Consider the following 15208-nt stretch of genomic DNA (forward strand, 5'->3'; position numbering starts at 1 on the left):
TGGGATCTCATTTTCAAACTGAAAACAAAAAAAGTTTTTATACTGGATACCCATGTCTGTACACATAGTGCTAAAGTTGATTGATAGAAATCATACTTGCCATACTTGTACAATACATGTATGATAAATCCGTAGTAAAATGCTTGCATGTGCATCATCTCATACTAAAATTACATAATGCCCTTCAATATGCATTTTGTTCTATGTAATAAACTGTATATGAAGGGGGTATTAACATGTTCAAACATTGCTCACCCTGCAGTACTAAGTGAATATCCTAAAACCGAAATGGATGTGAAAATAATCATGAGATACTTTTGCTGACAATCTCATTGACTGTCAACAACAAACTTTTCGAAAACTAGCCACAATCAGAGGAAGCTAAAACGACAGATGGACATCCCCTGCCCGCAGCCAATCTTTACTGCTTTGCTTTACGCATGACATTTTCTGTGGATCATGTTGAGGTTTTGCCCTGTGCAGACTTACTTTCACACACAACTGCGTTCACTTCATAATTTGAGTCATTGTTGTGTAGTTTTCAAAGTGATGCACGACAAAAAAAAAAACCTGACCCCACCCAGACGGTGTAGGCGGGACGTAGTTGCGCCTCAAGACACGCAGGGACGCTGAGGAAAGCAGACGCAGTGAATCTCTCTAAGGAGATGGACTATTTCATCGGCACGAAACAAAGACTAATACACTTGTGACTACGATGTACATGAGATGGCTGGTTCCACGGAGAACTTAGCCTAAGAACATTTCTTTCACGTTTGGAAACAGTACTGGAAACTTTCTGGACTTAACGGTCGCAGGCTTTTTGCTTCTCACACGTAGTCAGACGGGACGGAATTGTTTTGTTTTTCGTTGTCTTGTCAGTTTCACGGCTGTCATGATCCCTAAAAACATTTGACCCAGTTGACCATGTCACATTTGCATAGGTAAGTGCATGAAATGTTAACCTTTCTCGTTTTGTTAGAACTTAAAACAATGTTTAGTTTCTTAGCAAAATGCCGAGGTGCGCTCGCTACAGATAGCCCAGTCATATTCACCGGTAGCGTTAGGCTTCTACGCTGTGATTAGAGAAAGCGAACTGGTTGCACGCGTTTTGCACAAAACATACAAAGGCTGTAGCCTACACTTAGTAAACAAAACACCAAGATAACTCCAATGGAAACCGCAAGATGTTATTGAATATTTTCTCGAAAACAATACGAATCGAGCTACGAAGTTATTTAGATTGGTCATTATGTCGTGCAAAAATAGGTTACACACGTAATGTTGATGTTACAAACACGCCTTATATTTAATCAATTTTTAATCCGTTTCGGTCCCTGATCGTACTGTTGCTCCATCGCTTAGCCGTCGCGGAGGGGACGCAGCTACATCTTGTCTCGGCTACCCCGAGTGAGTTTATTTTGGAAACTCAGCTCGATGTCACCAACAGTATTGATATTATATACACGAACGGCATATGCGATAGGCAATAGACATGGAAGTCTGTACGTGTTTATAATATGTAGACATAATAGAATACATACGTGCAACATAAAGACTTGGATAGGCTACAATAGTGCCGTTTTCGTCAATTAGCTTGCACCCGCGTGCGTAAATGTGGAGCCAAGTATTACCCAATGACAAGAAAAGTTGGAACGACCGTTTTTGCTCGAGTGTCAACTGCAGGTATTTCACTGACGCGCACGGGTTTGAGAGATACACTGTTTTCATATTCCTCTTCGTGCCATCCCGTTTCATTAGTCTCATTAGGTAGTGTACACTAAACTGTCACTTGGGGGCAGCACGGTGTCCGTAGACGAGCTAGAGGGAATTTCTTTGGATACATTTCGTTTGTCTTTTGCTCTGCCACTCAGCATAGCGGTGATCCAATCACATCAAACGCACGCCACACGTTTGGCCGTGGCGCTATGAATATTCTGACGCAGCTGTGAAGTTTTTCATAACAAAGCGGCTCTAACACACGAGCCTCTGAAAGCAATGTTGTTACAACCCGCACCCTGCTCTTGCTTTTAAAATGATTCCTTGGCTACCTTAAGTTACCGTCGGCTATCCGTTTCTTGCCGTTTAAGCAGCGCGCATTTGAGAGAGTAAGTAGTCTGACATTTCAGTTACAGCTTTATACATTCATCATACAAAGTAAGTCGACCTATACGTTTTGTAAGCTGATACCGTGCACGGGTGATATTTGCCTTTATTGCGCGTTCACATTTCTTTGCGTAATTGTTTTGACTGTTATTTCCAGTATTCCAGACAACATAGCTGTCAGTTTCCAGGGACGGCTATAATGTATTTAGTTAAGGTAACTGAAAGGGAACAACATTCGTTCACGTCGAAGGGAGAATTAGGAAGTAAACTTGGTTTAAACTGGAGTTTATTTGTGACGCAGTTGTTAACAACGCTACGACTCAGCCATTCGACTTTTTCCCCTTTTTTCAAACAAGCTAGAATCAGCTCTGCGGAACAATGAGAGCCGGGGAACTGACTCGGTAAAATTCGCACAAGGAAAAAAAACTTAAGGAAAACTCACTTGGATTTCTACATCAAAACCACGTGGATTTGTTGTGTTTAAACGCGGAAACATTTTACATACTAGTTTATGACTGTCGAAAATCTAATAAAACATACAGAGAGCAGTCGGGATCGCCACTCTTGAATTGGTTAATATCAGCTTCCGAATGTTATGGCTGAATTCAGACGTCCATGCGATGGTTCTAGTCTGTATGGTGATTAATATGAAGATGAATGTTAAAATCAAAACCCAGGCGCCTTCAAAGTAAAATGCGTAACAATCCACTGTATTTATCCTGCAGAGGACAGGACCGTCACCGGGCGAATGGCCCAACCACCGTAGTTGAGCGAGACAGCAGCGGAGAGACTCATCCGGTGGATGAAGCAGACTCTAAACCCCAGCATTTTGACAGACCTCGGCTGATTGAGAGGGACCAGTGCCGATCTGAACCAACCATGTCTCAAAATTCCCATGGTCACCGAACAGTGTCCAACTCTTCCAGTGGATATGTTTCGTCTGATTCTGTACCAAGCTCCCCACTGACGCCGTCCTGTAGGCCGAACAAGTCGACACAAACGCCAAGTCTGTCTAGTCAAGTCATTACTCATGCTATGCACAGCTTGTCTCAAACTCAACACAGTGGTCCGAGTCATGGTAAGCACCCCCTGGCTGGCGGTTGTCTTGCATGCACGTGTACAAGTGCACTGCGTCACTGTGCCTCGTCAAGGTCCACTCTCACCTTTGAGGATCTGGTATCACAAGCCTTCCTTTAAGATGCGAAACCAGTATGAACTGTGTAATGCAGTCCTGTCGATGACTGGCAGCTTTAGTAGCATTTGGTCTCTTCACCATGCTCTACCTCCGCGTGTTTTTGGCATGACGTCTATGCATGTATAGTGCACTTTAAACGCCCTCTTTGACGGGACAATGAACATCACACCTGAAAAAACACCGAATATCCACAGTAGCCTTCGCCTATATACAGTCACGTCCATGTACAAAAGTTCTGTGTTTTTCCATTAATTTAACCAGACCCGGTTTATCTGGATGTGGGAGGGAGGGTGGGGGTGGAGGGTACCTTTTTTAACCATTCTTAATCCTCTCCCCGAACTTTAAACAAAATGACCACCAGGCATGTGTATCAGTGTGGTCTGTGGGCGTGATAGAGGGAACGAACCTATTTGCTTGTTTCATTTATACAATCTTTTGTATGATGGGGCCCTAAAGCAGGGGGCTTAGTAGAAGCTACCACTCCAGTCAAAATAGAGTGCTGTGGCTTTTGTGTGCCCTAGACAGAGTTCCAGCTCTGGCCATTTTCCTATGGAGAGCTAAATAGATAGAAGGGAGAGATCTCCTCGCTATCTCCTACTGAAATCACCCGCTGCAGTGTTTCACGTGCATCATTTCACAAAGGCTTTTCTTAATGGCTTAAAAACAACAATAACTTATCTGATCTCAGCCAGGTTGGGTTGGTTGCGCAACTGAAGTTTTGTGTGTTTGAAAGTGCTTCAGATTTCAGAGCACACAAGACACACACACACACACATTTGAAATCCTTTTTTAAAAAACATGAGATCCTGTATTAGACATCCTAATTTATTCAAACAATCAAAAATATATGGTTATAAGAAGAAAAACAGAGATAGGCCATTTCCTTAATTGCTTTGTAAGTCTGTGCCAAATAAGTAATTGACACATTTGTAGTAATTATGGTGTTATAAACATTTATTGGTCAAATTAGGTTGGGCAAGATATTGTGAATATTTGAATTGAGTTAGTGTTTGAGTAATAATGAGAATGAAATTGGTAATATACTATACGACAGTCCAGAGGAAAATCTGCCTTGTGGTCATATTATGATTGGGTTTGAGAACTAGCAGAATGTATTGAGTCATTACAAGAGATCAGCGCAAGTTCAGCCAGACTGGCTTTCTGCTATTAGCTATAAACCCAAAATGTGTTCTCTAAATGATTCAAAATTCAGTCCCATACTCTAAATGCTCTCACTTGTTTTCATGGCAAAACACTTGGACCAGAACGCCCTGAGAAGAGTTTGTAGTAAACTGCATGCCTGCATGTTCACATCACCCTCGTGCAGGGGCGCTGCTAGATAATTTGGGCCCTATGATAGACAATAATTCTGGGCCCCCTGATAATATATAATATTATTGGGGGGGCTCTCTGGGGGACCCCTGTCAGTGCTGGGCCCATAGAATCATCCTAACCCCACCCCCCCAGCGGCGTCCCTGCCCTTGTGGCCCCACCCGCCTCTCACCTCCTTTAGTGACTCATAGGAGGCACCATCCAAACATGTTTGTGTAAAAGGAAGTTTATATCAAATTCTGTGTTATATTTATTGTGTCTGTGTTTTTTTTGTCTATCCTCATGTCCTCTGCAGAGCTATGGTCTGTCCCCCTGCCCCTCTGTAGAGCCCACCTGACAGCAACGAGTGTGGGGGATATGCAACCGGAGGAGATAGCTCAGGAGCTGCGGCGCATCGGCGATGAATTCGACCACCTGTACTTTCGTGGGGTGAGTACTGTAAGCCAGGTTGTCAGAGATGCGAGAAATGACTGTTGACAGCCCTGCAGAGAAACCAGAGGATTAAGTCAGGACGGTGATGAAATGTTTCACGGTATGGAGCAACGTCTGCTTACCTATGACCAAGGGAATTTCTTTTTTTTTCTTCTTTTTTTGAAAGAAAGAAAAAAAAGAAAAGGAAACTCACAATTTTACCGTTTCCAGCCAGGTGCTATCATGTCTTCTTTGATCTGCAGTTTAATATTTACATGTTTTCCTCATTATATTCACACTTCAGGAGAAGACGGCAGCATGCAGGATGCAAAACTGTTTGCATATATTTTATAATGGAAAGATACCGCTGTAATGGATGTGCATACTGTTAAAACAGGAGCAGACTTTCTTTCTTGGATTTTCTTTGGCAGTTTCCTTATGTTGCATCACTTTATTTACAGTCAGGATTAAAGACTACTCCCTATCAACATACTGAAGATAAGGTGCCCTGTGTACTACAGTGTAGACTTTTCTCTGGACTGAGGAGTTTTATCTTTTGCCTTCTCTGTTCCTCACCCCACTGCCTGACAATGGCATAGTGGTTGATTATGCCACCATTACTATGTAGGAAGCACCGTCCTTGTCAGTGGTCTAGTTCAGCACAAGGCTGTTCTCCGATCAGATAGTGAAGGAGTCCTCAGCCACCCTCTCCTTCCCCTAACTGAAAAGTGTGGTTAGCCTGGTTTGGTTTAGTGCTGGTTGTGTTAGCAGGGGTTTGTTTCTGAGTCCGTCAGGTCTTAAAGTTGGCTGGCTTTTTGTGGCCATGTTGTGGATTTTACACCATCTTTAGGGTGTAAACAAACGTACAACCGCCTGTAGGGAGCATACGATACCATACGATACCAATGGGCTGTACTACGAAGTGAGGTGACTGGCTAACTCGGGTAACTTTGGGAGTAACTGCTGACCCCTAAAAGGACACTGCACTGAGCAGCTGTTGTTTCCAAAGAGACGTGTTGTTTGGAGGTCAGCGCGGTTATTCCTGAATTTACATGGGTAAACCAGTAACCTCACTTCGTAGTATAGCCCTCAAGTCTATCAGGAAAATGTGACCCAGCTCAAACTTTTTCAGAGCAGAAGGAATAAGACTGGAGATTATAAGAGGAGGAGAGAGAGAGAGATGTTTCTCAAGCAAGTCTTGAACAAGTTCTCAAGCCATCTTTCTCAATTGTACTCTCTTCCCTGTTGAAAATGGACTACATTTTGAATTTAAAGTATGTGTGCCCACGTAGGGTCCAGAGTAGACACACAATGTGTCCGTCTGTGAGTGGTTGTGCATTTCATTTCCTATTTCTCCAGGAAGCATGTGTGTTCTGAGAATAACCAAATTACAACCAGAACATTCTGGATGACCCGTTGGTTCAAATCTTTCTGTTGGACGTTCTGCATTTAGCTGGTGGAATGGAGGTTTGGAGTTTGGAAGGAATCTCAGATATACGGATGTTTATCTGGTGCATGCACACACCCCAACAATAGTATTTTTTCGTACCCCACATTGAGCTGCCTGTAGTTTCCCCCTCTGTTGTCCACATGTGTGCATGACGAAGCCCTGCAGCCATGCCTAGGGCCAGTGACACACTGCTGGGATGGACTCTCTCGGTTGGACTCCCCACAGCTCTGCACTCCAGCTTAGACCGCAAGCGTTTCAGTGTGTCAGTGGCAAAGAGAAAAAATAAAGAAGAGACCGAAAAAATGAGAGAGAGAAAGAGAGATTAAGAGATTGCAGAACGCTGAACGGAGACCAAGTAGATGTGGGATGAGTGAGTAAGAGGCTGTGGACTGAGTGTGTTTGTGCGTGTGAGTGTGTGTGTGTGTGTGTGTGTGTGTAGCAGCACAGGAAGCGAGTCATCGAAGAGCCAAGACACACACACACACACACACACACACACAAGGCCTGGTGTCTGTTTCCTCCATTCTGTGTCACTGCTAACAAGCACTACTACACGTGTGGCGGCAGGGTAAGGAGGCGGACCAGGTGGTCAGAGCAGGAGTTGGGAGGGTTGGGGTGGGATGGGTAGCAGGGGCTAGGGGGGGGTTAGCGGTAGCGTAGCATCCTGCCTGCCGGCCGGCCAACGACAGACGTCTGCGGGGCTACGTGACTGTGCCTGGCTTCACGCCGGCTTCATTATGTTTACCCTGTGGTTAGACTCTGGGCTCTAATTATCCAACTGGCCCGCCTCTCCAGCGCCATGGAGACGCACTCTGGCCTCAGCTGCCCCGCTCTTTGTCATTATCTCCGGGGGTCAGTCAGTCTGCACACAGGTTCCAAGGGCCGCTAGGCTAGCTACTGCCGCTGCTGCCGCTGTCGCTTTTCGGCTGCTGTTGACACTGCTGCTGCCGCTTGTCTTTGACAGAAACAGACCATCAGGATGCCCTGCTTTGTGTCCATCAGGATGCCCTGCTTTGTGTCCATCACCACGGCTGCTGCCACCAGTGTTTCTCTGCGATTGGGCCCTTAGGATGCCATGCTTTCCTCCTGCTGTCTTTTTTTTTTTTTTTTATTCACTTTGTGCACTTGGTATAGCATTTAGTTTATGAACTCTGGCTTCTGGGAAGGACTTGCAGGTGCAGTGTGGATTTGCATGCGGGCGGCTGGCATACTTTGGATTTGTGTGTGTGTGTGTGTGTGTGTGTGTTATTAATCCCTTCCCCTTCCTCTCCCTACCCTTCACACTGGTGACTGTATCAGAGGAAATTCTCGCTGTGGGCTCTGGTAGCGGGAATTAGTGGACATCGGCTGTTGAGAGGCTAACGCTAGCCAGTGACCGAATGAGTGAGCGAGGGAGCGATCGGGTGGATAATGCAGAGCAGATGTGAGGCTTCGGGGAGAGAGGTTGTTATTCTAAAGTAGGCAACCTCTCTGGTTTATCATTGAGGTGAGCCCATAATGCACGAGTTAAAAAACATGACTCCCATCTCACTGTTTACCGCAAAACGCTAACGACGTCCTTGTAGCATAATGCAAAAGGAGTCACGCCATCAAATGCTCCACGGAGACAAATAGTACGCTTCCGCATTTAGGTTACCACCCCCATTAACCCTAGACTAGAGTACTGGCTTTCTCTGGTGATCTGTAAACAAAAAACTATTTGAATAATTGAATAATTTTTTACAGGCTTTGTTTATACCCACATATTTATCTCTAACATTATCCTTTAATGGTTAAGATTTCAGTACAGTGCTTAAAACTATATTTACGCCGCCATCTGACACATTTTGAAGACAGAGCTAGTAGCCCCCCCCCCAATATATAGACCCATCACTAGTGTTTGGTGTTACTTTTACAGTACTTAACAGAGACCAGCATTTTACCCTCTATTTTCTTGACAGGCTGTTTAAAAAAGATGACAAAATGAGAAACAACTGATATTCCCTAGACAAAATTATCTGTGTGCATGGTTGGTGTGTGAGTGTGTGAGTGTGAGTGTTTTAATAGATTCTGAAGCCATCTGTTTGTGTGTGTGTGTTTTCACAAGTGAGCTCGCTTCACAGCTGCATAACTCTTTTAGGTAAAGTGAGAGCCCAGGCACAGTTGAGTTGTATCGCGTTAGTTCTCTGCCTTTCTCTGGCAGCTCTGCACAGACATCTGCAAACATATTAGCAAGTTAGTGAAATTGCATGTCATCTACGCCAAATTTTGGGCCGTGCTCCCAGTTCGCGAGGATTGTTTTTCAGCGCCCTGGCCCTGTAAGTTGTGGCTTTCTGTTTGGCTTGCATGTGGTCTTATAGATTTTCACTGTTCTCACACACACAGGCAGAGTCAGTGTTCCATTGAGATGACTCAGGCTCTGTCTGACGTCCTAGTGTAACGCCTTAGAAGACAGTCACATTCAGAAGTGGAAAAAAGAGAAGCGTTTGACTAATTTCTCAATGTGACTGAGATTTGGTGTAATTTGGTAATGTTTTGCTAAATGAGCGTGTGTGTGTTTCAGTATGCAGACTGCCGTAAGCCCAGCAGCTTTGCATGCGTAAAGAGGAGTTGGTGGAGTTCTTTAGGACTGGTACAGGTCTCAAGCACAAAAGAGTTCCAGCTACTCAGGGACTACATGGGCTGAAGCTAATTGCATTTCATTAAACGGACCATTTCCCCTGTCATTTTCCTCTTTTTCTCTATCGAAACATCTCTCTTCTATAGCAGTGCATGCCCAGAGCACTCTGTCAAAGGTTGTGAGGGTCAGTGTGCAACACCCCACACAAAGCAGCTTGTGTCTTTGTTTTAATTCTACCTAATGTAATAACTTGTTCCCATTAGCAGTGTGGGGCTAGTGCTCCAGGTCGCTCTCACTGGAGTGGTCAAGCTTTTCCTGTAAAAAAATCCCACTTCCTGCTCACCCGTTTCCTCCAAGCGGACAGCAACACAATTTTGACGGCGCATGTTGTGATTTTTGGCACAGCCTTTCACCATTCATCGGGGAAGAGTGGTTGCCCTTTCCTCTTCATTTGTTTACAGAAAAGCGTCCAGCACGTTAGCAAGGGCTAATTCATGCCATGCGCTCAGTACATTGGTGTCCTTATTATTTCCCCTCAAGACGACTTTCAAGTACTCACACACCTGTCAGCGAGGTGGAAGTAGCGTGAGGGCGTTTACCTGCTCTTTTTGTTTACTTTGTTTTGTTATTGTTGTCTCTTTGCGTCCGTCTCCTAAGTAGAGCCAGCTTAATCCTGGCAGTCAGAGATGGTAATCAAGTGGTGGTGGTGGTGGAGGGAGTTTGGATGGGGGGAGGGGGGCAGTGCATTGTGTGTGTTTGTGTTTGTGTTTGTGTTTTTTTCTTTCTCGCTCTACTCTTTATTTTTCTGAAGGGGAAGTGTGTGTGTTTGTGTCTGTGTGTGTGTGTTTTCTCTTTCTCGTTCCACTCTTTTTATTTTCTGAAGGGGAAGTGTGTGTGTGTGTGTGTGTGTGTGTTTTTGGAGTGGGTTTCCTCGCACGCCTCCTGCCAAGAGCCCCATGGGGACGTGCCCGTGCGCTTATCGCAGTGGCTCCTTTTGTGCCAGAGCAGCGAGTGTGAGTGTATGCTGGCGGCCTAGGGCAGGCAAGGCACAGCATGGCGTGCCGAGCCAAAACAGACACCTGCTCCGGCCTCACGCCGCTGCCAAGTCTGCCGAGGTCTCATCTCTTAGGTCACCACCACCTCACCTCGCCGGCCCACCTACCCCAGACCGCACTGACCTCCCCCAAATAAAAAGAGGAAATGCCTTAAAAAAGGACAAATCTTTTTCGCAAAGCTTTCTGCAAGTCAATACAAAGTCCATTGGAGTGAATATACAGTATATACAGTGTGTATAATATACAATGGTTTGGATCTATCCTTTGGGTCCACGTTTAAGTACTGTACTACTCACTAAAGACTAGCCAATGCTACAATCTTTGTGGGATCTAGCTTGTGTTCATTGTTTATGTTGGGGCTCATTGAAGCACTTAGCAAAAGTTACCTCGTCAGCAATTTGGTGTGAGTAATTTCAAGCCCAGCAGCGATTTGCTTTCTCGTCTGCCTACTTCCACATGAGCGCAGCTGCCTCTGTAAATAAATTAAAAAAACAAGCCTTCCTGTTAGCCTGCGGTTTATGTTATCTCATCATTAACCCCACCAATCTTTGTTTTCCGCTTGCTAGGCTCCTGCAGGTGGGAATGGACAGGCCGTCCTCGCCCGGCTACGGCAGCAGATCCCTGACGGGCCCGGCGTAATGCTCTTCCTGGGCCTTCTGATTGGACGGCTCTTTCAGTACATCATGAGGAGGAGATGACTGATTGGACAGTTGGGAAACTTAGCAGACCCCGTAGCATCTGAACTTTGTACAGTGTACTTATTGTAAATATGACCAGCGCGCATTCGCCACGTGCAGTTGCTGTCTCTCTCTGCCTTCCTGTATAATGGCTGTGGAACTCCTGTGGAACTCCTGTACAGTTGGACTTGGTTTTGGGTTCTGGTGTGATGAGCTCAACCAGATCAGAGATTGAAGATTGGGATATTAGCGGAACCAAGGAGAGCATTTGTTTTTGTTTGTTTGTTTGTTTCTGTAAATCTGCAGCGCACGGATATTTTTCATCTTTGTTTTTTGAAATAGAGAGTTTCCTGCATGACTATGGAAAGCTGAGCCGAAAACGGATAGCCTGGACTGACCAGGGCCTAAGCCCTGTGACGGAGATAAACATTTCTCCTCTTCATCCTCTTTGGTTTTCTTTTTCTTTCTTTTTTTGTTGTTCCACTTTATATCTATTTATTTGTACATTTGTGTATAGATGTCATTTCTTATTTCTTATGTTGAAGTGGTTATTAGGCAGCATGGCAGTATATCTCAGACGTTCCTGCAAAGGCCACGCCGGCTCGCCTGCGTGGTCCTCTTGGTCTCAAATGTGGCACTTCCGTTTTTTGTGTGTTGATATTGCAAAATGAATTTTTGTCCACATGTATTTAAAAAAAAAAAAAAACATTATGACTCAATTTTACAGATAATTGCTGTGTAGAATACTGTTCCGATTTAAAAGTGAATGCTTTTATGCATGATTTGTGGAAAAGAAAGAAAAATGACATCTGATTGGCTGGGGGGAAAAAAGAACTGATACTGGTCTTAAGCTTTCCTTGTTCATGACGCACCAAAACATCAATCACCTCACTGTTGTAACCTTTGGCAGGCCCGGGCCTTCAGATGCGTGTTAATTTTCCAGCACAACATTAGTGTTGGCCTGGTAGGCTCGTTCACTGGAGTGCCAGGTCATTTAAAGATCATCTAACACCAGACTCTGCCACAGGGGAGAGCAGCTTTGTCAATGAAAAACCACCGAATGAACTGGAGCCAGGATAACAGGGTTTCAAAGGCAGGTTGTTGTTTTTTACACTGACTGTACCACAATATTGAGGTACGTGTACATCTGATACAGGGACTATAACCACCCAACCTGTTAGTGTCCACTCAAGTGTTTTGGCTTCAAGACTGTTTTTGTGTAGCCGTGGCTAATAAGGATATGTGTGTGAATGGTGGAAAGACATGGAGTTCTTCAGGGCATTGTACTTGTTACTTTGGTGTGTGCCATCTTTTGTGGGTTTCACCCAATTTATATTGTTAAATCAAGCAGTCATACTTCCCATAATGCAATACGTCTCCTCAAAGAGCAAGCTTTTGTCAGCAGCTGGTCTATTGCAAAGCACGCTTTTATAACCGTTTTTGTGGGACAGTTAAAAGCTTGGAGTAGATTCAGGAGCTGAAATGAATAGTACTAGGAATTTTAAAGCCAAAAAGTCAACGCTTACAGAAGTGACCTCTGAGAAAGGAAGCCAACAGTAACGCATCAACGTTTTGATATGATTGTGTGGTGGACTCGCTTTTCATTCCTCTCGCCACACCTAGGCGTAAGGGTGTGAGTGACAACAGTCAAAACAGTACACTCTTCAGCAGACAACCTCATGTTTTTGCACCTCTTTGAAACAAATCAACTCAGTGCCAAAGACCACCACTGAGTCTTTCAATCAGTGAATGAGACCAAAGATCCTCTTTTGTACTGTATCTAAGTCAGACTTTGTGAGCAGCATTGTGAAAGAAAACCTGTGAGCAAATTTTTTTAAAAAACATGAGTGAACGTGAGAGCTTGGTTGTCGTGTTTTGATTACTATGCATTGCGTGTTTATGTTTATAACGGTATATTACTTCCCCTCGCAGTTGGCTGGTCACGCCGGGAGCTCCAGTATTTTACCTGTAATTTTGTTCCATTAGCCTTATTGTACACACTTTTACTGTACAGCCTTTTATTTCAGAACAACTCTTCTCGCATCAGCGGGGGCCATCTTTTAGACAGACTCCATATTTCAGCATGGTCAGGACGTTTCCAATGGGAGCCTGCAGAAGCTGACCTATGTCCACCTCACGGGACCCAGTTCAAATGTAGCATTCATTTTTTTTCTCCAGTTTTTAAAAAAAAGTATTTTGTATTTTGCACTGAAAATTTGCTGTGCTTTCATAATAAATGTGCAATACTGCTGTAAATAAATATGGCTGCCAGCGACTCTTTTCTTAATGATGTGCTAGTTTATCAAACTTTGACTTGGAAATGTTTCCAAGTAGAACTCCTTTTTTTGAAAAAAGAAATATTTTGCTAAATATATGAATGGTCATTATTAGGGAATGATTTTGAATATTAATGATTATTTGAGAGTGACGCAGTGACTTCATCAGACTGCAGTTCTTACAAATTGTGCTATTTCGTGGAAATCGTGAGTCATCATAGACATGAACAAACACAGACATGTGACTGCTGTGTGTGGTTGTAATACTATCACTAATCAGCCATTTAAAGCATCTGGTTAACACTTTTCTCATGATATATGAACTTTCATTTGAACTACTTGACTGAGATTTTCTTTTTAATAAGAAGGGAATCTGTCAGGATCAAGGATCTGTGAAGAAAATGTGAATAATTTCAAAATCTGTCAGATGATTATTTATGTGAGATGTTTTATAAGTTTCACTGCTCAATGCCATGTTATAAATGCTCCTTGTGAAGATTAATAGAAAGTTGTCTGTTTATCAAAGCCACTGCTTACCCTTAACCACTTACACTACCTTTAAAGGATTTCCAGGTCCCTGTAAAAGTTCTGTTTTTGACATATGAAGGGATATATATATATATATATATATATATATATATATATATATATATCCATACATGTCCGCTTTTAAGTGCAGAGATAAGACAATGTCTGAAACACATATAACCATACAATAAGGAAGTATAAGTCATGTGGGGCATAAGTCACGCGCATCATATAGTAATAATACATAATACTGAACTCATGCAAAGTACAGCTCTCGCATGGGTCTTGCTCTCAGCTAGCACTGCTGCCATTTGAATATCTGTTCACTCTCTCTTCCTCATGCCGGCCAGGCGATCTGGGTGCATGTGCAGGACACGGAAAGTACGGTACCTTCCACGACTTGGCACAAACATGCTTACATAATTACATACCCTTACTTGAACAAATCACAGCTCCAAGCCTGTCCCAGTGACTTCACCACTCAGGAGTAAACATTTTAACTCTTCACAGGGTCATACTCTGTGACAAGCTGACACAGTGACTATCTGTGGATGTCATCTGTTACAAAAGTTGCTAATTCATAAACATAAAAACATGCCCCCACTTCAACCTCACACAGCTCCGAGCTGTGCTGGTCCAAGTGACATTTGAACTTTCTGTGATTGGCACAGCGACTCTCTGTGCAGTTGTTACAGATTTTTCGCCATTTCATGGAGGGTACATGTTAGTCATTGTAAGCAAAACAAACACAGATGTGTGTGGATTTACGCGTTATCCCCCTCAATCCCACTAACAGTAACACGACTGCAGTGTTACTAAGCATGACCATCTAGTGCAACAGGTTGAATCTTGTTCTATGGCAGATTGACCTTGGCCAACTCTCCCCCTGAAATATAGTGTTCATTTCCTAACCAGAAATTCAGAGCTATACAGTTTACAGATTAACGCATTATCCTCTCAATCCCACTGACAGTAACATGACTGCAGTGTTACTAAGCATGACCACTTAGTGCAGCAGGTTGAATCTTGTTCCTCTGAAGTACAGTATAGTGATCATTTCCTAACAAGTAAATTCCTTTCATTTGAACAACTTATTTGATTTTAGTTGCATATATACATTCATTTTAGCATTTTTTAAATGTATTTATTTTTAGATTTTTCCCATTTCAGTAGGATCTCTGAACAAAATGTAATCATCTTAAACTACTAAAATTATTATTAATGAGATCAGATCAGATAAACTTTATTGTCCCCAGGAGGGAAATTAATCTTCAGTAACAAGTACCACTTACAGCTGCTTGCAATCAAGACGTACATTAGTGCAACAGAACAATGTGACACACTGATCACTAGTCCATGTCTCTGTGAGTTGTTTAGGCCATGGTGATGGAAAATATGCCTCCCTCTGACTTCTAGTCTGGTGCATTGCTGTCCAAGAAGGGGTTCAAACCCACGGCACACATCAGTAATGACTTACAGCTCTGTGTTAGGAGTTCTCAGTAACAGCTTTGGGGTGATGATACCTGAGTTTGACTGACAACAACAACAACGAGCGGACAGAAGGGATTAAGAATATCTAGGT

At 43.5% G+C, this 15208-nt stretch overlaps 1 protein-coding gene across 1 annotated transcript; it reads left to right on the forward strand.

The window, feature by feature from the left end:
- Positions 1–614: 614 nt before the first annotated feature.
- On the forward strand, positions 615–13082 carry bcl2l11 (BCL2 like 11). The gene is made up of 4 exons (XM_076285447.1): positions 615–941; positions 2829–3181; positions 4926–5059; positions 10712–13082. The coding sequence occupies exons 1-4, from the start codon at positions 925–927 to the stop codon at positions 10841–10843; spliced, it is 636 nt and encodes a 211-aa protein (XP_076141562.1). The 5' UTR covers positions 615–924; the 3' UTR covers positions 10844–13082.
- The last annotated feature ends 2126 nt before the right edge of the window (positions 13083–15208 follow it).

This window comes from Alosa pseudoharengus, unplaced genomic scaffold (assembly GCF_046254945.1).
Source record: "Alosa pseudoharengus isolate Yale_2024_CS ecotype anadromous, Long Island Sound unplaced genomic scaffold, YU_APseudo_1.1 YU_APseudo_1.1_scf_15, whole genome shotgun sequence".
In the NCBI taxonomy this organism is placed as follows: Eukaryota; Metazoa; Chordata; class Actinopteri; order Clupeiformes; family Clupeidae; genus Alosa; species Alosa pseudoharengus.